The sequence below is a fragment of the Dasypus novemcinctus genome, chromosome 5 (assembly GCF_030445035.2).
Source record: "Dasypus novemcinctus isolate mDasNov1 chromosome 5, mDasNov1.1.hap2, whole genome shotgun sequence".
NCBI lineage: Eukaryota > Metazoa > Chordata > Mammalia > Cingulata > Dasypodidae > Dasypus > Dasypus novemcinctus.
In genome coordinates this window covers 146,804,816-146,829,940 of record NC_080677.1, presented here as the reverse complement: position 1 = coordinate 146,829,940, position 25,125 = coordinate 146,804,816, and the positions used below count along the sequence as shown (strand labels likewise).

Here is a 25,125-nt window from a genome sequence, read left to right as displayed (position 1 = left end):
ATTTTTCATCTGGCCTGTTTCATTCTCTTCATCTAGTTTAGAACAAGATCATTCAGCAGGTAGTGGTAATTTGGGACCTGTGTACTTAATGTAGGTATAACAATCAACCGTATCTTTCCTGATGAACATTACCCACTCATTGCTTACTTGTCCGGGAACATTGGAATGAGTTCTATCTTGTGCCATATAAAGATGCTTTCTAAAACCATCCTTTTCTCTTCCAGAGGACCAGATATTACCATTCATAGTGGAAATCAGCAAGAAAATAGGTTTCTTTAATAGAAATTTAGTTCATTGGAGTATATGTTTTCTTAGGGAAGCTTATCTATAAAAACAAAAAGATTTACTCTAGTTTCCTTTTTTCCCCCATATTCTAATGAGGCATTTAAATAAAGAATCATTCATACAATTGCCTTAACAATTAGTTTCTTCTTTCCTTTTTATCAGATTTTTAAAATGCATGTACTGCATGTGTATTATAACAAGTTAAAACAATTAGAAATGTTTTTTTATATTCACTCTCCACCTCTCCCCAACTCCCTTTATTCAATGAATTTCCAAGTCAATTGTTTGAAAATTATTCTTCACATTTTTCTTAGTTTTCTGAAGCTTTTTTAAAATTAAAAAATACAGTGGGACCATAATATACAAGTTATTTTACAACTTGATTTTATTTTTGTTTTCACTTTATATACTCTTGACATCTCCTTGGGTTACTTTATATTATTTATATCAAGTGTTCCTATCAGCCACATTGCTTTTAACTTGCATTTTTTAAATCATTAATTTCAGTCTTAAGATCCTTGCACGTTTGATGACTGCTAAATTCTTGCATACTGAAATTCGAGAAAAAGGTGGTGCTTACGGTGGAGGTGCAAAACTCAGCCAAAATGGAATATTCACTCTTTACTCTTACAGGTGAGTTTTTCTATGACTGTTTTATACATGTGGGTATACATATATACACTATTTCTCTTACGGTCATTGGTTCTAATAATTATCTGAGTGTCATCCTATAGGTGAATCTTAGAAAAAGAAAACTTGTTTACTTTTTTTTTCTCTCCCCAGTTCTTCAGTGGCACTTAACCACACCCAGCAAAATCCTTGCTGTCGTTAGATTTTAGGGACAGCAGTATAGAACAGGAAACATTTTACTTTATATAAATCCTAGTGTTTGAGAACTGGCCTGCTTAAGTAGAAGACAATCGGAGTTCCTTCTGAGCTAATTTTAATTGTAGAGGCCTAATGTGGACAGTGTTCTGTTAAGTTTTCATAGCCACAAGTTTTTTAACCTTTTATTTAGAAAAAATTCTTAATTTTTTGTGACCCCTTTAAAAATATACATTTTAATACTTTGACAAAAAAGTGAATTGTTTGTTGCCAGGCTGATGTAAATCTACTTTGCTCCTGTTTCATATTCTATAATATATGCTAGGACCTGTGCTTTTAGATAAGGATAGAAAACCAAATGATCCCTAGCCCCAATCTCTACAATAAAATGTTTTTTATATTCTATTAGTATTTTCAAAAAGAAGCTATGGAAGCTCTCCTTTTATTTAGACAAAGTGAAGTTTCTCAGAAATTGGTCTACCTATAGGTAATTCCTAGACTATTCAGGGTTTATCTTATGGAAGTGAATAAAATTTAGTGTTTAACTTCTTGACTTTTCTATAGATTCCCATAATTTCATTGTAATTCTGATTTTACTTTCTCTGCCAGACTTGTCCTATTGAAATCACAAGAAAATACATTTAAATAATCTAGTGACCAAATTAGTCAGATAAATCATGTGTCTAGGTAGAGGGAGAAATATCAAATGGTTATTTCGTCGGATTTAAATTTCTAGAGAGAGTAATTGATTTTGTCGGTGGACTCTTTGGTCAATGAAGTGTGAAAATAGTGCCACTAATGAATAGAAAATGTTGAAGGACTGTTAAGTCAACGCATAATTGTGAATTGTTTTTCCATTGTAAAATGTTTGAATGTTTAACTGTTTGGATTGTCTAGGGATCCAAATTCATTAGACACTCTCCACTGTTTTGGAAAAGCTGTTGACTGGGCTAAATCTGGAAAATTCACACAGCAGGACATAGATGAAGCAAAACTTTCAGTTTTCTCAATGGTAGATGCTCCTGTTGCTCCTTCAGACAAAGGTATTTTGATTAAGTAGTAAAGAGAAATGTGATAAACAGATAATTGTATTACCAGATAGAATTTCACACAGCTAAATTTTCTGAGATATTTTTCCCAGACAGAGAAAGATTTACTTCTTTGGACATATGAACCAAAAGCAGGTTCGTCATCATTTCAGTTACTTATCATATTTGACCACCTAAATATTGACCTCAAAATATGCTTCTTTATGTAATTTATATTTTGGAAAAACATCCAGCCAAGAACATTATGATATTTGCCAACTTGAAAAAATCAAATCATTTAATTTTAGGGCATTAATGATCTAAGACCCAGAGAGGTTAAATGGGTTGCCTAAGGTATTATAACTTGCTAGTTCAGGCTGAAGGAGAACATCTTGAAATGGCACAAGAATGGCCACATTACTATATAAATTCATTTTTTTACGAAAAATATCATTCTTCATTCTTCAAAAGTGGGTCCCAGTAATGAGGATTCAGGGAGACTCTGAGGTTGGATAAAGATATAATATGAGAAAGTGAAGTTTAATGATTTGAACTCTGTAAGACCTGTAAAAATTTCCCTTGGTTAAAGTATGTACATAAAGTGACCGTGTAATAATTTGCTAATTATTCTCTTTCTTCCTTGTAGGGATGGACTATTTCTTGTGTGGACTGTCTGATGAGATGAAGCAGGCACATAGGGAACAACTCATGGCTGTCAGTCATGACAAACTTATCAATGTGAGCAATAAGTGAGTATAAATAGTGTGGTTTAATGTATTTAGTGAGGGGAAAGAAGCACTGCAAAGACTTCTTTGTTGTTGTTGTTTTTTAAAGATTTATTTATATATTTATTCCATCCCCTCCCTCTTATGGCTTGTTTTGCTGTCTGTTCTGTGTTCATTCACTGCGCCTTTTTTTTCTGTGTCTGCTTGTCTCCCTTTGTTGTGTCAGCTCTCTGGGGTGTGGACGCGAGAACGCAGGGCCTCCCATATGGTAGATGGGAGCCCAACTGATTGAGCCATAACTGCTTCTCTTGTTGTTTTTTGCAAAGACTTTAGCTGACCTTTCCAAATTATTAATGTAGAAAATAGTCACAATTTACCATGTTTTTTTTCTTTAGGTTCCTTGGCATTGGGAAGAGCACACATGGGTTGGCTATACTTGGACCAGAAAATGCAAAAATTGCTAAAGACCCATCATGGATCATAAGATAGCCAGTCACAATAATTCTGTGATTGAGAACTCAGTTTAACCTGTTTATTTAAACTCTGAAAGGTCAATTTTTTGCAGGTGAAATCTTAATCATATATCATTCTTAAAACTTTGCCAAAGATTTTGACTGGGAGGTCAGACTAAAAAAAAAAACCCTTTCATCATAAAAGAGGAGGAAAATAGTGACCATGAAGGAACAATATGATTGAAAAAATTATGCATCAAATGCCAAAGATTCATACACTTTAACTTTAAAACTTAATATAAATGCTTATTTTACTTTACCCAAAACACTTTATTTCAACAATTTCGAAAATAAAAGGCACCTCTGACCTGTGTTTTAGTTATTAAGTGACATTTTGCTAAAATTAATACTATTTAGGACTTTTATTTTAAAAATGAATAAAATGAACAAAGCTATTCCAAAGCCTTGCTTTGATTTATTAAAAAGTATGCTCCTTTGGAAAAGTTTTTTTAAAAGATAAGAGTTAAACATGGCAATGATAGAAATTTGAGGAACTCCTGTTTACATTACTAGTGTTAGAGAACAAGTATATTTTAGATTAATAAGCATTAGCTTTCCATCAGTTTGTCTTTATTGAAGGAATCTCTCATCTGTTATACAGTTTACATTTTTCAGACAGAAAAAAATCTCAGTATTCTCCCTTTTTCAGTTCATCCTCAAATTTACCAAACAAGACTTAACTTTTGATTATCTCCCTTCTTGGTAAGCAACTCTTTTTTCCTCCTCATTTCTAATATAAAGTGAAAATATAAAGGTTAGATGTTATCTTCTGGAGTCTCAATCTGAAAGAATATAAACTGGAGAAAAGAGGGAAAGTGCTTTTAACTACAGGAAACATCTATGTTTATTTTCTTAACTGTCCTTAAATATGTCTATCATCTAACTTTTTTCTACCTGTAGTTTTTGTACCTGTAAACCAGAATATAATTCTATGGTCTTCAATCTTGATATAGCCAAAATCTAAAACAAAAGATGTTAACTCTAAAAGCATATTAGAATCATCTGGAGAGCTTTACTCCAGGCTTATCCCCAGAAAAAATGATTTCATTGGTCTGGAGAAGAACATGAGTATCAGAAATTCCTTTTTAAAACTTCCTTGATATCTTCCAGTTCACCAAGATGGCTGTGTGAGATGCTCCAGGGTACTGGTCCCCCACATAATACTTGAACAACTGGCAAAAACTGAGTCATTCCAGCATTGCAGTAACTGGGTGAGTGCCAAATCAAGAAAACATGGCTTTTAAAATTGGTAGGAGAAGCTCATTGTGCTCTTGTTGCCCCTCTTCCATCTCTTCCCCAGAGCAGTGTGGAGTTAGCCGCCACTCCCAGTGTGGGTTCCTGGCCCTGTGTGAGAGCATTCTTAAGTGCCTCTACTTTGGAGTCATTCTGTCAGGTGGTAGCATGAAAGATTGAACCAGGAAACTCCTCTGGCTTGCTCTTCCAGAGCTTCCTGCAGACTGAAGAGCTTGAAGACAGCTAAAGCAGTGTGAGAGGAAATACAAATGGCCAAAAGGCACACGACACAATGCTCAATGACACTAGCTATTAGGGGACTGCAGATCAAAACTACAATGAGATCTCATCATTTCATCTCTTATAGAATGGCCATTATTCAAAACCAGAAAACTACAAGTGCTGGAAAGAGTGTGGAGAAATAGGAACATTCCTTCACTGTTGGTGGGAGTTTAGAATGGTGCAGACTCTGTAGAAGATAGTTCAGTAGTTCCTCAGGAAGCTCTGTATAGATGTGCCCTATGATTTGGCAAGGACGTGAGCAAGTATGTCCACATTGATGTTCATAGTGGCTGGATTAGTCAGCCAAGGGGGTGCTGATGCAAAGTATCAGAAATCTTTTGACTTTTAGACAGGGTATTTATTTGGGGGCAAAAGCTGACAGTTACAAGGCCTTGAAGAGTCCAACTCAAGGTTACCTTCTCACCAAAGTCAGTTGCCATGTGCTGAAGCAAGATGGTCACTGATGTTTGCCTGGGTCTCCTCTTTCCCTGTGGGCTTCCAGTCCTGGTTAGGACTCTCCTCTCAGGCCTTCCTATATCTCAGCAGCAGACTGGCACAGACCTTGTTTCTCAGCGCTTCCTCTTTTGATTAGTGCTTGTTTCTTTCTGGGCTTTCTATATCAGTCTCAGCTCTTCCCAACAGTCTCTGTAAGCTATCAGGAAAATGACTCATCTCTCCCTGGGGCTGCCGGATCAAAAAGTTCTCTCCTCTTCCGAGTGTCTTCATGAGTATCTGTATAGGCCCACCAAGGGAGCAAGGACTCAACCAGAGTCACACCTTACTGATGTGGTCGAATCAAGAGCCCTCAACTGAATCCAATATAATCAGTTTACAAACATAATCTTCCTCTTTTTGAGATTCATAAATAATCTCAAATGGCCACAGTGGCATTATTCATAATTGATTAAAGTCGCATTATTCAACCTAAGTGCCTGTCAACTGATGAATAAACAAAATGTGGTATGTATATATATATATGTGTGTATGTATATCTATATATGATAGAATACTATTCAGCTGTAAGAAGAAATGAATTGGGGAAGCACGTGATGATATGGAGGAACCTTGAGGACATTGAGTGAAATAAGCCAGACACAAAATGACAAATATTATATGGTCGCACTGATAAGAATTAAATATAATGAGTAGACTTACCGAGTTGGACTATGGAGTATAGATTGGTGGGAGACAATGTGGGTTGAGAAGGGGGAGTTGATGCTGGATATATGTAGACTATTTAACAAAGTCGACTGTAAATATGGTTATGGATTGAGTTGATGGTAACACATAATAAGGAACAACCATTGCTGATTTACAGATGTGATTTTGGCTAAACGGGGTAGTCCAAGGAGATTAATATTAGTTGTGGAGGACAGCTGGAGGCTAATCTAGGGCTGCATAACTGTAATTTTGTCAGTAGATGAGAATGGTTAATATAAATAGAGGAATGCCCCACTACAAGGTGTTAGGAATATGGTGACATATAGGAAAAATAGTGATACAAGGGAAAATTTTAACTAATGTAACTTAGAGACTAGTTAATAATGTAATATTTTTGTAGCAAAAGCAGTGAAGGTACTAACTATATCAATGTCAAATGTCCAAAAAACATGGGGTTTAGTTTTATGATATGAATATGATTAAACATTTATTCTTCCTTTTCTTCATTATCAAGGAGACATTGAACATGTCACTTAACCACTCTTTGCTCATCTATGTATCTTTCTGAAAACTGGAGGAACAATTTTGTGTTTAAGATTAAGTAAAATAAAAGTGGCTAGACAGAATTTTGGAGAAACACTTCCATGACTTGTCAGTGAGGTAAATGAAAATGAAAATGCAGCATACCAAAACTTAAGAGATATAGCAAAGGCAGAGCTGAGAGGGAAATTTATAGTTCTAAATGCATTGAAAAGAGAAAGATCTCAAATCAGAGACTAAACTTCACAATTGATGTATCTAGTAAATGGAGAGCAAACTAAACCCAAAGAAAGTGGAAGGAAGGAAATATAGAATAGAGGTGAGACACAAAATAGAGAATAGAAAAAAATTAAATGAAAGAGAAATTTGGTTCCTAGAAAAATCAATAAAATTGACAAATCTTAAGCTAGATGGAGAAAAAAAGTAGTTTTCTGGCTGCTAAAGCAAATACCATGCTATGGGTTGGCTTAAATAATAGGAATTTATCAGCTCATGGTTTTGAGGCTAGGAAACGTCCAAATCAAGGTGATGCTTTCTTCCTGATGACTGGTGTTCTGGGGCTTGGCTACTGGAGGTCCTTGGTCCTAGGCTCCTGTCAAATGGCAATACACATGGCAGCCTCTCCTGGCCTCTGGTCCTTCTCTTCTGGGTGCCATTCACCATCACCTTCTCGCTTCCTGTGACTTTCTTTCCCTCTCTGTCTGAAATTCATTCTCTCATACAGGACTCCAGTTACAGAATTAAGATCTATCCTGATTGAGTTAGACCACAACTTAAGTAACCTCATCAAATAGGTTCACATCCACAGGAATGGATTAAGTGTAAGAACATGTTTTTCAGGGTTATATAGCTCTAAACCAGCACAAAGAGAAAAGCAAATCAGAATCTAAACAAATCAGAGGCAGGGGAAGGTTCACTACTGCTAACCCCATAGAACTATAAAAGTTTTTAAGAGGGAACTATGAATTACTGTATGCCCACAAATTTAAAAACCTATATAAAATGAACAAATTCCTAGAAACACACAAGCTATCTATGCTGGCTCAAGAAGGAATAGAAGATGTCAACAGAGCAATAACTAAAGAGATTGAATCAGAAATCAAAAACCTCCCCCAAAAGAAAAGCCTAGGACCAGATATCTTCACTGGTAAATTTTACCAACCATTCTATGAAGAACTAACACCAAATATGCTCATACTCTTCCAGAAAATAGAAGAGAAGGAAAAATTTCCCAGCTCATTCTATGACGTCAACAAAACACTGATGCCAAATTCACAAAAAGATAGTACAAGAAAATTACAGACCAATATCCCTTACATGTGCAAATATCCACAACAGAATACTAGCAAACTGAACCAATAGCACATTAAAAGAATTATACATCTTTATCACGTGGGATTTATCTCATGTATACAATAGTGCTTCAACATAATATCAATCTAATACACCACATAAATAGAAATATTCACACACACACACACATGCATACCTGATCACTCAACTGAGGCAGAAAGGCATTTGTCAAATAGCAACTCTTGATAAAAACACTTGGGCAGGGGGGGAGGGGAACCTTAGAAAATCAAGAACAGAAGGATAATTTTTCTACTTAGTAAATGAAAAGTCCACAGCTAACATGATACTCAATGGCAAAAGACTGAAAAGCTTTCCCTCCAAGATCATGCACAATACATGGATGTTCACTGTCACCACTGTTACTCAACACTACTACCCTGCACGTTTTAGCCAGAACAATCAGGCAAGAAAAAAATACATAAAAGGTATCCAAATTGAAAGGGAAGAAGTAAAACTTTTCCAATTTACAGACAATATAATCTAATATATAGAAAGTCCTGCAAAATCTACCAACAAAGTTCCTAGAAATAAAAATCAAATTCAGCAAAATGATGAAGATCAACAACCCAAAATCAGTAGTGTTTCCGTACACTACTTATGAACAGTCTGAAGAGGAAAACAAGAAATCCTAACATTTCAAAATTTTAGCAGACTTCTTTGCAGAAATGGAAAAGTCAAATCATCAAATTTATGTGGAAGGGGCCCTAAATAGCCAAAAACATCTTGAAAATAGATGAATGAAGTTGGAGGACCCTCACTTCCCAATTTACAGCTACAGTAATCAAAACAGCATAGTACTAGCATGAGGACAGGCATACAGACCCATGAAATGAAACTGAAAATACAAAAATAGACCCTCACATGTTTTGACTTTTGACAAAGGTGCCATTTGCAGTCAACTGGGAAAGAACAATGTCTTCAACAAATAGTTCAGGTAAAACTGGATAGCCATTTGCAAAAGAATGAAGGTGGACCGCTGCCTCATACCATGTACAAAAATTAACTCAAAATGGATCAAGTACATAAATATAATTACCAAAACTATTAAACTTAAGATAAAACATAGAGAAGCATATTCAGGACATTGTGTTAGGCAATGGTTTTTTAGACTTACCCTAAGGACAAGCAACAAAAGAAAAATAGATAAATGGGACTTCACAGACTGGAGAAAATATTAGGTAAGCACATAAACAATAATAGTTTAATATCCAGGATATAAAACTCCTACAAGTAAACAATGAAAAAGATAACACAATTTAAAAATGGGCAAAAGAATAGACATCTCTTCAAAGAAGAAATGCAAAAAGCACATGAAAAGATGCTCCACATCATTAGCCATTAGTGAAATGCAAATCAAAACCACAATGAAATACCATTTCCCACCCACTATAGTTGTTACTATTAAAAAAACAGGACATGAAGAAATAGGAAATCTCGTTCATTGTTGGTGGGGATATAAAATGGTGTAGCAGCTGTGGAAACAGGCAGTTCCTGAGAAAGTTAAATATACAATTATCATATGATCTGGCAATCCCTCTTCTTGGTTTATACCCCAAGAATCGAAAGCTGGGACTTGAAAAGATGACTTGGACACCAATGTTCATAGCCACATTATTTACAAATGCCAAAAAAAAAAAAAAGGAAGCATCCCAAATGTCCATCAACAGGTGAAAGGATAAATAAAATGTGGTATATATGTACAATGGAATATCTGCCATAAAACTGAATGAAGTTCTTACACATGTGAAAACGTGGGTGAACCTTGAAGACAGCATGTTAAGTGACATAAGCCAAACACAAAAGTATAGATATTGTATGATCTCACTGGTATGCAATAGTTAGAATAAGCAAATTCATAGAAACTAGAATACAGGCTACCAGGGGTAAGGAATGGCAGTAGTTTTTTTGGGGGGTTGATGGAAAAGTTTTGGTGATAGATGGTGGTGATGGTAGCACAACACTGTGAATGTAACTAATACCACTGATTTATATATTTGAGTGTGGTCAAAGGGGGAAATTTTAGGTTGTATATATGTTACTAAAATATTTAAAAAAAAACAGACTAACACAAATGGTGAACCCTATTGCAAATAATGGACTGTAGTTAATAGTACATTAACTTAGTTAATACTGAGTCTTTTCATCAGTTGTAACAAAGTGTTAATAATAAGGAAAATTGCAAGTATGAGGGGTGAGTTTATGAAACCCTTTTTCTGCATGGTTTTTCTATAAACCTTCAACTTCTCTAATAAAAACATGTTTAGAAAAATTACAAAATCTCCTTTGGTGATTTTTATGTGCAGCCAGGATTAAATGAAAAGTATAGGATTCCATTATTTTCAGGCATATGTTCCTGTATTATTTAATTCTTCACTTTGTATAACCTTAAAAGGAGACAGTGAGGCTGTAGTCATAGCATCAATTATTGGCAGAACCAGAACCAAAAGCCCTGTTTTCCTGACCTAGTATCTTTTCTCCATATTAAGAGTGTTTTGGCACTGAAGGGGAATTAAATGTTTAACTAAGAAAGTCATATACTTGTTATTGATCAAAGCATACTGTTTCCCCTTTCTTAACTTTTTATTTGGTATATAGCCTTGTTCAATGATCCCTATAAAAATATTTTCCTCATATCTGCTCACAAAGCTGCTGAGAAAACCTTTAGTAACCACCTACAGAATCCTGAGGTTTAAAAAACTTACTTAAAAAAAAAAAACTGAATACTATTGTTGAAGTTTTTGCCAAATGTTTAATTCCACTAGGTACACATAGTTCAAAGCCTGACACAAAGTACGGTGGACACCTCCCATTAAAGTGGGGGCAGTAAATGCGATGGTTTATTTTTTAGTTTCATATTGGGAATCTAAATGATACTGGTGACCAGGGCTCTCTAATTAGATACTAATGTCAACAATTCTTGGTCAACACTGTTTAGATAAAGTGCTCTTAAATAACTTAAGTCTTACAAAAAAAGGACAATAAAAGTTAACTTTTAAAGCATTGTTAGACACACAGTACAGCTCTGGTATTGTGATAAATATGTGGGTGTTTAAAACTCTGCGCTTTCTGACTCCTCATGAGCGTGGTGGTGATGCATATGCTCGAGCTGCCCAGAATCGGAAACATCGTAGCTTGTTTTGTACTTAGCCAAAATTTTCATTAAAGGTCGCAGTTTCAACCACCACTGTTCTTTGGGAATTCTGTGCCTACAAAAGAAGAAAAAACAGCAGTAAATATACCTGCCACTCTAAGACAACTTCTGACTGCCCCTGTACTACCATGACGAGCAATAAGTAGTCTGTCAAAAAAAAGATGGTGATTGTGCAGTGAGCCAAGGTCTATGTGAACACTGATGTAAAGACAGTGGTTCTGAGGGGAGTGGAAGGGAAGAATGGGTGGAACAGAAGGCATCTTTAGGACACTGGAGTTGTTCTATATGATATTGCAATGACAGATGCATGTCATACATTTGTCTAAACCTACAAAACTACAATGCAGAGTGTAAACCATAATGTAAACTATAGACCTTTGTTAGTAGCAATGCTTCAATATGTGTTCATCAACTGTAAGAAATGTTCCACACTAATGTAAGACGTTATTAAATAGGGGAAAATATGGGTAGGGAGGGGGGAGGTTACACGGGAATTTCCTATCTTGTGGTGTAACTTTTCTGTCATCTAAAACTTCTCTAAAATAAGTCTATTATTACAAAGAATAACTTCTACATGATAAAGCGGTTTTCTAGGTCAAAAGAAATCATTATTTTTATGCTTCTAAAATGTTATGTCTAGTATAAAACTCTAGTATTTAACTTAGCTTCAAAAAAGCCAACGCATTAGTTAAAACACTTGAATAATTACTTAAAATAATTATTATAGCAGTCTTCCTCTCTCCTTCATGCCTCTTATTATTTCTTCTACAGCATTAAGATTTAGACTTAAAATGTTTTACTTACTCAAAATCTGTTTCTTTCCTTAGCTCTGCCAGACTTTGAAAAAGAACGTTTCGTTTACTAATTCCCAGCAGACAAACTGAGTCATCAGTTACAAATCTTTTTCCTACAAAGGTTAAAAAAATGTGATATAAGAACTAATTATGCATCAGATAGATATACAGGAGAACATATGAAAGAAGGAAAGATGAGGGGAGAAGGTCTGCTAACTTTAGGGAGCAAAGTCATCTGCTAATAACCACCCTGGGATGGAAGCCAAAGAATTCCTGGTTTTAACAAACATTCTTGGTCATTCTGATGAAGGCAGTACAGATTACATATGAAAAACAGTGATTTCTAGTCACTAGATGACAACTTCTGGCACAGATCCCATCTGGCAAACATTTTTTTCCCAAGGCTTTCCCTGTCTAACTCAGCTTTCTCTTAGAGTTGTTACCTCTTACGCATCCTTGAGTCCCTGCAGGATTCGGGGAGAAGAGAGGCAAAGAGGAGTAAGCGCCTGGATTGTGACGGAGCCTCTCTTGCACACACTTGCTCTTAGAGGTGCTACTTATATGGCACTTAACAATACTGTCACCAAACTGAAGGGATTCTTGTTAAGGAGCCTTTCTACAGTTAGTGGGGAACAAATATTTCACTAAATATTGGAAGAAAAAAATTGGTTTAAAATGCAGAAAGGAGGACACATTTTAGATACTAAGAAGCAGCAGTTTATGTTTATGAGAATCATGACACCTATTAAGTGGAACCAAGGTAAAATGAAATTTCCACTGGCCTTAAAAAGTATAAAGACCGTTTTCCCACAGTAATATAGAAAGGTAATTATCTGGATTGACTGTCCTACTGAAACAAATGGCACAAACAACATAAAGAAATTCCTTCCCACCCTTCCCACCATGGTCAGTCTGTTTCTGTAGGGACAGTCGGTGATGTGTTTGCGGAGGAGGGAGGGACTAATGGTGGCCCAGTACTGAGAAGCAGCTGTTGAGGAGGAGGAAAAGAGGTAAGGGGAGGGGTAGAAAAGTAATTGAATGGGTGTACTTGGAACAGTTACAAAACCCGACCACATACTAGGCTGTCATTAAGCAAGTATCATCATGCACTTATATAAGTAAATCATGGGTCCAAAGAGAAGTCCTAATAGAATTTTTGAAAACATAAGTGCACAATGGCAGGACATTTGTAGCATTAAGTGCACATACTATAAGTATCTGCAAATTGATGTCATAAGCATGCACGGAAAAATTGGGAAAAGAAGAAAATAAATCCAAATAGTAAAAAGTAATATACAACCCAGAAATTCAAAGTAGAAAGCAAACTATTAGTAGAAGGAATCAAAGCCAAAAGTCAGTTCTTTTAAAATGACTAAAAATTGGCTGAAACTATTTGCATTGCTGTTTTTGTAGATTAAATGCCTTTTTTCAGTAAATCAAACATTGGAAATTTTATATGGTTTGCCTTAACAACATAGCATACTTCTGGTACTATTAGTCAAGAAATACTGGGGGGGGTGGTGGTAAAATGAAGATATTGGCACAAATAACCAATATCGAGAATGAAATCAGGGAATGGAAATGCTTAAGATATTAAAAGATAATATGAAAAATTTTATGCCAAAATTTTTGAAAATTTAGATGAAAGTTTCCTAGAAAAATATACCTTATGAAACTGATCTAAAAAATAACATGAATAGTTCTATAAATGTTAAAGAAATTCATTGAATGATCCTACAAAGAAAACTTGTGACTTGGATTGTTTTATAGGTGAGTTCTATGAAACATTAAAAAAAAAAAAATTCTAGTTTTAAACTATTTCAGTGGGGGACACCCCCCCCCAAACTTATTCTGACTATAAAACAATCTTGACCCCAACACCTGATGAGGCCAGTACTTTAGGGGAAATTACTCACAAATGTTCAGGATCACTGAAGCAAAAAGCCTGTATGAAATAATTGCTAATTGAATCTAGCCATGAAAAAAAATACTTAAGAAATAATGAACATTTATCAAAGACCAACAGCAAACGTTCTTAATCATGAAACATTGAATGCACTTCTTATTCCCATTAAAGTCAAGGACAACACAAGAATTTCTGCCATCACTACATCTACTTAAGATGATTAACTGGTGCAATAATGCACACACACACACAAATATCAAGAAAAAATATAAAGAGCATATGCAGATGATTTTTATGATAAAAACAAAAGAAAACAAAACATGCAAATTATTAGAATTGAGTATAAAAATGTTGCTGATTATAAAATCAATTTACAAAAATCAATTGCATTTCTATATACCTGCAACAAAGTAAATTTCTTAAAATATTACAATGATACTATTTTTTAAAAATCCAGAATCTACGAATAAATCTAAAAAGATATACAAGATCTTTATGGAAAAAACAATACTTTTATAAAAAAAAAAAAGATAAAGCACCTAAATATATGGAGAAGGAAATAATATTCAAGAGTTGGAACGTTCAGTAACATAAAAATGTAAATTCTTCCCCAAAGGATTCATTTATTAAATGCAATCCCAATTTTAAAAAAACCAACAGAATTTTAGGTGGACCTTGATGATTGGATTCTAATATTTCTCTAACAATGCAAAGGGTGAGGACAGTCAACACAGGAAGAAAAGCAAGGTATAAGGTCTTGCCCTACCAGTTATCAGCATTTATAAATTGGTGGAATACTGGCAAGGATAATTGACAAGTGGACCAAATAACCCAGAATTAATCTTATAAGTTTATAGATACCTGATCTGTGACAGAGATTATAATGCAGAGTGGAAAAAGGAATGACATTTTCAATAAATGACACCCAAATAATTGATTATCCACATAGAAGAAAATGAGATTAGACCTTATCCTTCTTATTAATTCAAATGGATGATAGAACTAAATGTAAAAAGAGACTATATTAACATAAAAAAGTTCAAACCATAAAGGAAAAGCTTGGTAAATTTGACTACATTAAAATTTAAAAATACATCATTAAAAGATACCTCACAGAAAATGAAAAGACATGGTGCAAAATGAGGGGAAAATATTTGCAACATGTGACAAGATATCCAGAATAAAAAATATATAAATATAAAATAGATAACTTCCTATTAAATAACTATAAAATATTTAAAATTCCTTTAAAATAAAAAGGTAAATATAACCAACCAATAGAAAACTAGGCAAAACATTGCAACAGACAATTCATGGAAGAAATAATGTTAAACAAACATGCAAAATATTGCCTTTTCTCATTGCCTATGAAGTTTAACATTTTAAAGTCACAAAGAGACTATTTTGCACCCACCAAGTAGGCAGTAATTAAAAATTCTGGCAGTATCAATTGTTAGAGATGTGGAGTAGCAGGAAATCTAAGACCCCGCGGACAGGTGAGCATGTCTTTGGTAAAAGCAGTCTGAAAAGTTAGAAAAGGAGAACCTGTGCATATGCCATGACTCAGGAATTCCACTTCTGGATGTAAATCACTCAGCAGGGTTTTAGCTAGCAAAGACCTGGAGAACACTCAAGTGTCAGTGGCCTAGAAGGGTTTTAGAGTGGTTTAGGTTGGAATAAAGCAATGGAATGCTATTTAGTAAATCACAACAATATGCATCAATCTGTATGCATCTCAAAAACCTAACCTTATGTGAAACAAGAAAGTTTCAGAACTAGACTATGCTTCCATTCATATAAAGCAAAAACAAACAAACAAAAACAAAAAGCTGAACTAAATCATATATTCTTTGAAGATGTATTCATTGGTAGTAAAAGTCGAAAGGAAAGCAAGAGAATAATCTTTACACAATTCTCTGGTTACTTCTGGTGGGGAAGGAATAAAATATGATTGAAGGACACACTTAGGTTTTGAAGGAGGAAAACAGACTAGACAACCTCCCAATCCTAAACTGTTTCTTTTTCTAAAATGCATAGTGAATGACTCAATGAATAAATTTCAATTATCTTAAAAGCCAGTTTGAAGAAAGTGTTCTACATAGTCAAAGATACAAAACAAAAATCACATTTTACTGCCATACTAACAGAGCACAGTATATGCACAGCAATTTTCTAGCTATTCAAAGAATAAAAATGTTACAAAAATAATTTGGATGCCTCCAATAAGCAGGTATAAAGCATTTTATCTTATTAATTATATTTATATTTTAATAGTTAACATTAAAAGTCATATATACTCAGAGACTAGCAAGTGTAAAGCAATTTTATACACAGCTCATGATGAATTTTTAAAAAGGAGAAATAAAAGGTAAAAGATATATATAGGATCTGAAGAGAAACCAGAGTGATGACAGCACAACTCTGTGATGAAAATGAGAGCCACTGAGTGTACACTTTGAATGGTTTGTTTAAGGCATGGGATTATATAACACAGGGAATCCTGTGGTGAAAGACGGACTGTGGTTAACAGAATATAAGAATGTTCTCTCATGAACTATTAATATAATAAATATATAATACTAATAATACATGGTGTTAATCAGGTGAGTTGGGGAAAAATACACTAAATGTAATATAGGGGCTATAGTTAGCAATATTTTGATGTTGCTCTTTCATAGTTTGTAACATGTTTCACAATAATATAAGGTGGTGGAGTGATGTTTGGGGGCTGTGTATGATGACATGCAAGTGGATTTTTTTTCTGTGAATTCACACAGCTTTTACTATGTACTTATTGTTTACGTATGTTCATGTATGAATGATATACTTCAAAAAAATTTTTAAAAGGAGGAATAAATATTTTCACTGAGGCTGACAGTATCAATCTCATCACTGAGGACCACTACTCCTTTGACTTTGTACCTTTTTCCCGAGATTCCTTCAGTTTTGTAGTGATCCAGTGCATAGCTTTGGCAGAAAGTTTTGTTCCAAAGTTTCGATCAAATGGAGAAGGTGCTCCACCCTATTGATGGTAAAAAACGTTAGCTATGCAACAATGCATTACTTTTTTTTAAATTACCACCATACCAATTTTAACATTTATACTGTTTAATAAGATTCACATATTTTTAAGAGATTCAAATTTATAAATATGATTTTTTTTCTGCCAATTTCTATCTCCTTCTTTAAAGATAGGACCAAAACAAACTAAAATTCCGTGACTCCTGTATGCTGAACTCAGCCTCTTAGACAAGTGTCCCAGTGCTTCTTCCTATGTTAAGACATAGAAGATTTTACTCAATGACCAACCTTCATTATTCTAGAATCTTCTATCAGGAATTCTTATACTTACTTTGGGGGGATATTGGGAACATAGTTGTTTTTTTTTTTAAGAATCTGATAAACTCTGTGAACTTGTTTTCATGAAAAATACACATTTGCCTATCATTTCATAATAATTTCAGGGGATTCATGGAGTCTTTGAAATTAATTTATAGATCCCGGTTTAAAGTTTCATAAAATATAAGGAATGAGAAATAATAGGGAAAGAATAGAGGCTTGTAAATGAGAGTGTGGACCTACCATTCCCAAACCCCTTCTACCTGAGTATGTGATTTTAGGCACACTTAAAAACCATAACACGGATGGGGACCTTCAGATCATCTAAGAGTCTTTCCAAATCATTCTTAGTATAATATGAATCTCAGATATTTATTTGCCTGATATGCCAAACTAAATTGTTATTAAATGTTAATATTAAATGCAATGAAGGATTTTATTTATTACTGGGGTCACTAGGTACAAGAAAGTTGATAGTTTTCCCTAAAATCCCCATTACCACAAAACAGAAAGAATTCCCTAACCTTTTGATATGTGGCGACTTTTCAATGGATCCGTAACATAGTGCAGGTGTTGTTTTCAATCATTGTAGGATTTAGTTATAAATACACATTTTTCCAAAATGGCAACAATGAAACAATCTAAACAAAATTATACGAATAACTGCTTCATTTACTGTGGGCTACACACGAATGACCGGCGGTGTGGGACTTCAGCCATCCTACCTGTTGCATATGCCCCAGCACATTCTTCCTGCAATCAAACACGCCTTTTCCTTCCTCTGAATAAAGCTGGCAAATGAAGTCAGTGGTATAATTTTCACTGCAGTTCTCATTTCTAAAGCAATGGAAATTAATCAAGCTTATTTACCAGAGAACAGGCTTTTGATGATGTTTTGTACCAAAATCTTCTACTGACTGCCTGAAAGAGCTTGGTTCGCTAGAATATTGCTGAAAAGCCAGCCACCTGTTTTCTGACCCAAAATCATCTTAACTCTCTATTCCTCCGTCCCCTTTTTATGACTCCACATACTGTCTTCTTTCTTTTAAAGGTTAGTGGCTCAAAGAAATGATTTGGAGCTAGCTTACAAATAATAGCTGTCAAAGCAAAAAAATTTTTTAAATGTTTTTAATCACTATTTTAATATAAATAAGTTTTTAATACAATACATAATTACTCTTTTTCTTCTGTATGCAAATGAAAATAAGTAGCAAAGACATTAGTGCTTATTAGATTTTTAGATCATAAAATACATTCTAAGAACTGAGGTCTAAAATTAAACGAAGACTGGAAATACTTTTCCATTACCTGAGCACAAGTCCCCTCTGAATGGTAGTCTTCATTTTCTCTGTCAGGTGCTCCACATTGGCCTAGAAGAGAGTGTTCTGCTAATCCATCAGCTTTTATTAAAAGTGTACTATGTGTCAGGTACTATATGATCATAAGTGCTGGAAATATAGCAGTGAATAAAGACGGAGGAGGCAGCTGCTCTTATTGGTTATATTTTAGTGGGGGTGGTCAAATAAGAATAGATCAGATAACGATAAATACAATGAGAGTGATAAGACAAGATAATGCAATAAGGGAATGAAACCACATTACTAGGAATATTTATCGAGTCAATGGAAACCACGACTTCCATGAGAAATGCTTTCCAAGATAGGGTTCCCTCTTACAACATTAAGTTCTATTTATTCAGTGCACTTGCCTAACGCTTACACATTTATCAGTTGCTTCTTGGTACATTTTTTCATGACAGTATTTTCTGTTTCAGAGTCCTCAGAGGAAAATAACTATCAGTTAACTTTATATAGTGAATTCTAATCAAACACAGTCCCCTTTCCCCCAAGAGGTCTCACCCAGTTTTCATACCTGGAGATCTCTTATATCGAATGGCTCTTCAAAAATATAAGCTGCATCGGCTCCAGATGCGAGGCCCCCCATGTTGGCCAGGTACCCACAGTAGCCACCCATGGTCTCGATGATGAACACACGGCGCTTGGTCCCACTGGCCGACTGTTTGATGCGGTCACATGTCTGATCACAGATAACAGATATTAATTATTCCAATGGGGGACCTTCGGCAATGTTGGGCAACGGTTGTGTCCTCGGTTCCTAACTCGCTGGGCTCCTAACATGAGCTAACTGAAAGCCCCGCTTCCTCCAGGGAGCCACAAGTCTCTCCAATTTCTATACAGAACATGCCCTTATAAGCATTAAATATACAGATGTAATATATACAGATGAAGAGGCATTGCCTCTGAGTTAAATCAGCTAATAGTTATAGTCAACTAGCATACTGTGACCCACATTGGGGTACGACTCCAGGGCCTCTGCCATTGCACCCTAGCAGAGCAGACCCGAAAAATGCAATGGGGAAAGATGATCACTTCTTTCACTTTCATATTCACAGAATGTGGAAACTGTTAGCAACATGAACTCAGATTTTATGAGTGTCGACATCCAGCTCAGTCATTGAGAATTACTATATTTTATCTTCTTCAGAAAAACTCATGTTTTTAAGTGTTTTGGTAATCCTCAGGCCATTCATGATTGTTACACCAAGCTTAGGGTATGTCTAATCAAAGATGAACAGGGGTATCCAAAGCTATCTTCTAGATGTACAGACATCTGGTTCCTTAAAGAAACAGCCTGCCATTATCCCTCCTTGAAGGTAAGAAGGGAAAGAGAGAGGGAAAAAATCCGTTGGCTACACCCCCACTCCTCTACACCAGTCCAAACCACCACTCCTTCTCTCTCTCACGACCGCTGTCAGACCCTCCAAGCTGGCTCTTGGCACCTACTCTCGGACCCCTCCACTCTGTTCCCCACACTAACTGAGATTCAGCTATGAAAATCAAATTGGATTGAGTTACTACCTTGTCCAAAACCCTTCAATAACTTAGCCTTTAAGTAAACATCAAAACCCTTCACCTGGAAGGCCTTGCCCTGCATTACCCTCTTCTGCCCGCTGCCTGGCGATAGCTCCTACTTCCTTGGCTCCAGCAAAGGTTCAGTTCTGGGATGTGCCATAGCCTCACCCTCCACAACGACCTCACACGTACTTTCTTTGCTGAGAATGTTCTTTAGACACTGGAGTAGGCTGAATAATGGCCTCCAAAAATATCCAGGTTCTAGTCCCCGGCACCTGTGAAAGTTCCTTGACGTGGTCAAAGAGACTTTACAGTTGCAATTAAATTAAGAATCTTGAGATGGGAGATTATTTGGGATTATCCAGGTGGGCCTTAAGTGTGGTCACAAGTGTCTTTATGAGAGGGAAACTGAGGGAGATGAGAGACAGAGGTTAAATGGCACTGCAGCAAGACGCTGCACAGGGCCACAAGCCAAGGGATGGAAAAGTCAAGTAAACAGATGCTTGCTAGCCATGCCCCCTTCCCCGCCCAGAACCTCCAGACGGAAGCACCTCCCTGCCTATACCTTGACTTTCAGCGCTTTGAGACAAATTCCTGACTGCTGACTCCAAAAACTGTTAGAGGGTAAGTGTGTGTTGTTTTAAAGCATCAAGTTTCTGGGATTTTGTTAGAGCAACAAGAAGAAACCAATATGATCACCTTTTATGCTAATTATCTCTTACTTGGAGTTAAATGTAATTTTCTCAGAAAAACTTTACCTTTTATCTTCCTACAATTATTTGTGTAATTATTTGATTTTTATATCTAAATACTGATCTAAATACAGCCAGTCAAATAACAGGAAAAGATTTTTTAAAAAATCTGAGTAAGCCAAAAGCCACAAACGGATTCTTTCTGTTTCTGAGATCTTCTCTCTCTCAGTATTTACTCAGTATAAAAACAATTGTAGGTGGGCTGGAACAGTTCACCTTTGCTTAATGCTTAAATATACCTTCCCTAAAGAAGCTCTTCATTACCTAGATTGCATCTGAGTTTCTTCTAAAAATAATGTCACTTCAGTTGTATGAAATGCCCCATTCAATTTCTAAAACAGTTACTGATAACTGAAGGCTACAGCCCCAAGTACAACCTTGTCATATGCTAGCGGCATGGGGAGGAGGGGTCCCAAAGGGGAGGGAGAATAAGCAGGCGGCGCGAGGAAAGGAGGGCTGAGAGCTCCACGGGCAGCAGGTGGAAAGCAGCAAAGAGCTGGACTGTGCAGGCAAATGCGCGCTGTCCTCACATCCGTTCCGTCTATAGCCAATGTCTCTGTCCAAAGCTAATGTCCTCCAGTGCCTGCAGATGATCCTCAGAGAATCATGTCTGGGAAAAATTCCATTTAAGGAAACATTTCAAGTTACATTTTGAATACAGCTAACCTTCTGCGACATTTTTTTTTAGATGTAAGTCAAGAGTAAAAAGGTAAGGGGACTTTATCTACTCTCAAGACAGAGAAACGCCAGTGGCACACAGACAATCTCGCTCTATTACCCACCTAGTGGGCTCATTTTCCCGTGCCTGATGGTCATTTACACTAACTGTAAAGAAGCCAACATTCTACTGAAACCAAATGGGGGGATGAGACTGAGGAGGGGGCTGGGCAGGCGGGAGCCCCCCAGGAAGGCAGCCCTCAAACCTCACCAGGGGGCGGCAGCCGGGCGGCAGCCAGGGAGCGGGGCAGAGCTTACTTCCTCCTCAGTGAAGCAAAGCTCAACGCCCCTTGCGGAGGAGTTCAAGACGAGAGGCCTAGCAGGGCCTGGAGCACCACGTGAGTCAGTGACTGCTGGCTATTTTCTCCGTCTGTCCATGACTACAATTTACAGGCAAAGGAACACAACTCCAGAAAGGTTAAGTGGTGCGCGCAAGGGAACCTACCTAACTTGTGAAGGAGCGAAAGGCAACCTCTTCTAGAGTTCCTTCCCTGTTACGCCATCCCACTACCCTCAAGTCCTAGAAGAACAATGCTAAGGGCCCTCATTCTACCTCCTGCCAGAAAACCAGAATAAGAGGATGAGGAAGACATTTAAGAGCAATCTTTCAGGTTAGGAAGTCGAAGCGTTAAGATGCAGGACACTGGGTCCTGAGTGGAAGCCTTTCCTCTGCTTTCCCTGCTTTATCATTCCAACTGGGGAGAACAAAGAACCGGGAAGAAAACATCTTCCCTGAGGTTCTGTGCTAAGGTGCACTAGGAAACTCCAGTGGCGCTATGATTTTTCCCTGGAAACCGTGGAGCTACGTCAGTTGTAAAAATCTAAAATAAAACACCCGCAGCTGTCCTCCTGGGAGGGCCATGACAGAGTCCTTGACAGGGCTCTTTTTCTTTCTTTTCCCTTTTGGGTGAGGACAATTCCTCACAGCAAAAAAAAAAAAAAATAATTAAAAAAAAAAACCTCTGAAGCTACCCAGATTTCTAAGGTACACCTCAGGGACCACACAGACCAGTTGGCGTATCGGACATGACTCCCTGGCTGGCACACTGAGGTAGGAAGGACTCAGACGCTCTCATTATCACCTATTGGGATAGAAGTGTCAACACCATCTCCATGACCTGCTGAATCAAGAGGTGCATCTCAGTCACACTGAAAGGAATGTGGTGTTGATAAAAACTGCCCTCCTCAGAGGAGTATTATCTTAGTTTACAAAGTGCCTTTCATTTCACACAGTAGGATATGGTGTATTCCTTTATGGGGGACAGCACTGCACTGTCTTGGAACCTGTATACTCACCTACCACCTGAACCTCGCCTTTCTGAATGCTGTTTGACTTGCTTTGTGATCTTTTTCTAACAGATCACAAAGCCATCTTTCAAGTTCAGGCAAGAGAAGCAGGCCTAATCAGAAATGAGTTCACCTGCAAACTATCTCATGCTTTTTGTTTATGTACTCTAGAAATATTACGCAAATGACTATAGATAACATATTTTTACTCGATAAAGACAGGCTCTCCTTAAACAGAGAATCAAGAGAAAATTATCTGGTTTCGCCAAGTGGGATATAAAGTCAAGCTGGTAGGAAAAAAAAAAAGTAATAATAAATTTGGCTCCTGCACTCTGAAGGATTGAAGGGGCTTCCTCCTTTAATTTCCTCCTGACGGTGGAGGGCGGGGAGCGTTGGGATGAAAGAAGACCTTAAGAGTCCAACCCCAGGGGCCTTCTTAGGGCAGAAGAAACAAATCGTGAAAACAGAAAAACACGTGGAAATATTGTTCTCTTACCTCTGTAATTACATTCAGTCCAGTATCAGAACCAATGCTTAAATCTGTGCCTGGGACACTGTTGCTAATAGTAGCAGGCAGGATGCAAATAGGGATGCAAAACTCCTCATGGCGGTTTCTCGCCTCAGCTAGCATAAGAGCACCCTCATAACCCTAAGGCAGCAGTACAAGTGTCATTAGCAAAGCATACCTGGCTTTCACTTATTAGTCACTAGGCGCATCTGGGCTGTGGTTCCGGGAATGCGAGAGAGAGGGACTTTCCCATGGCAAGCTTTCTGTTTCATGCAAGTCAATATAGCAAAAGGAAATTTCTGATTAACATTAGGGTGCAGGGAGCAGGGAAAGCTTCAACAATGCACTGGGGTCACATTGGTGCAACCCTCATCTGAATACGAGCAAGCAGCAGAGAGAAACTGAAATGCAAAGCAGACAGGCAGCAGAGCAGATAGCAGGCAAAGAGGGAAACAGGTGGCATCAGTGTGGTTGATCCTGATATGAAAGGGTTGAGGTCAGTTGTTCTTTTTGTTTTGTTTTTTTTTTGTTTTTGCATCTTAGCATAAGCGGGGCAAGCCAATTGGACTAAAATAAAGTTTAAAAACAATGCCAATCTTGTACCTTTCTGAAGGGAAGGTGGGGTCCCAGAGTAAATGTCCATAAATGCTCCACCAAATGACCCTGGTCCACCTCACTGATGTCTGGAGGGATCATTTGCCTCCAGGCATGTGAACACAGTGAGCCCAGCAGGTGGCGGCTGGAAGCCAGACACAGGCAGTTACCAGAAGGACTGTTCCCTCAGGAAACTCTGACATTAGTTTCATCTCTCTGGGATCTCTAAAAATTTCCTCTCTTTTACGAGAATCTATTTTCTTTCACTAGGAAGTTTTCTTTGCCTGTTCCTCTGCAATCCTTAGAAATATCAGGAGAGATTAGCAAGAACCCAATTAGTTGCTTCAGAATTCCAATGTGAAATGGTTTCGTTCTGATGTCAAAAAGGTGAGCTGTTCCTTGGCACTTGGAAAGAGTTCTGATCATCTGCCTGAGAGTGTTAACCAAAATAGTCATATAACACAGGTCCACTTATCCACAATTCCAATATCAAAAAACAAACAAACTCCAGTTAAAGTTTTTCTGTTTTTTGTTTTTTTGGGGGAGTACACCATTCATTGACAAAATTGATTTATAGTCTTTATCCCACTTAATGTAAATATCTACCCATTTTGCTGCAGAAATATTAATGTTTGGCTCCAGCCGTGCTGACCCATGCCTCACTGGAAGGGTTATACAACACATGGCAAATGCTCTGTGTTACCTTTCTGCAACCCAAAATATTTTGAGTTCTAAAATACGTGTGTCCCCAAGAATTTTGGACCAGGGATTGTGGACTTGCCGTGGGTTAGTTCAGCTAGACGGATGTCAGAAGAAATAGGTTAGTCATTCACTCCTGCGCACTCATGGATGGGATTAAGTGATTGCAGTGGGTCCTGCCCCAACACAACCGTCACCATCACCCCCCCAAGGACGCCATGGCCACTGCCATCGAGAGCTTGGCAGACGTGGCCTCACCCCAGGCTTCTTACAGACTCTGTTTTTCGGGCTCCGGTCATGGCAGGTGATCACACAACTTCCCCAGCTATACCAGTTTACTGCAGAATCCCATCCACTTGGGCTTGTACGCTGGCACCACATGGGATTTGGAGCCATCGGCTCTGCTACTGGATGGCTTCCTAACTGCCTTTTCAAAAAGGTGATTCTCATTCATTTTACTGTGGAACGCTGGGGATTAGGAATAAATCAAGGACCATTTGTATGGAAACAAGGCTGCTTTGTTGAGATGGCTCTGATTGGATGTCTGTGGGGTGTGCTGGC

The 25,125-nt window shown here is 37.1% G+C and overlaps 2 protein-coding genes across 6 annotated transcripts in view; one reads left to right on the top strand and one right to left on the bottom strand.

The window, feature by feature from the left end:
• PITRM1 (pitrilysin metallopeptidase 1) overlaps positions 1-5,863 on the top strand; it is a 53,717-nt gene extending 47,854 nt beyond the window's left edge. For 2 of the 3 annotated variants that reach the window (XM_004476100.3, XM_058297668.2), the window contains 4 exons: positions 793-918; positions 2,008-2,153; positions 2,785-2,887; positions 3,259-5,863. In XM_004476100.3, coding sequence (XP_004476157.3) covers positions 793-918; positions 2,008-2,153; positions 2,785-2,887; positions 3,259-3,352 — 469 coding nt within the window. In that variant the 3' untranslated portion in view covers positions 3,353-5,863. The remainder of the gene's footprint in view (positions 1-792; positions 919-2,007; positions 2,154-2,784; positions 2,888-3,258) is intronic. The other variant, XR_011648918.1, reaches the window with a different exon arrangement.
• A 4,810-nt stretch (positions 5,864-10,673) lies between these two features.
• PFKP (phosphofructokinase, platelet) overlaps positions 10,674-25,125 on the bottom strand; it is a 70,327-nt gene continuing 55,875 nt past the window's right edge. For 2 of the 3 annotated variants that reach the window (XM_004476098.3, XM_004476099.3), the window contains 6 exons: positions 19,007-19,171; positions 18,443-18,504; positions 17,860-17,971; positions 16,718-16,817; positions 11,900-12,002; positions 10,674-11,150 (listed from right to left, as the gene is read on the bottom strand). In XM_004476098.3, coding sequence (XP_004476155.1) covers positions 10,994-11,150; positions 11,900-12,002; positions 16,718-16,817; positions 17,860-17,971; positions 18,443-18,504; positions 19,007-19,171 — 699 coding nt within the window. In that variant the 3' untranslated portion in view covers positions 10,674-10,993. Of the gene's footprint in view, positions 11,151-11,899; positions 12,003-16,717; positions 16,818-17,859; positions 17,972-18,442; positions 18,505-19,006; positions 19,172-23,259; positions 23,413-25,125 lie in introns of all 3 variants that reach the window. The other variant, XM_012518643.3, reaches the window with a different exon arrangement.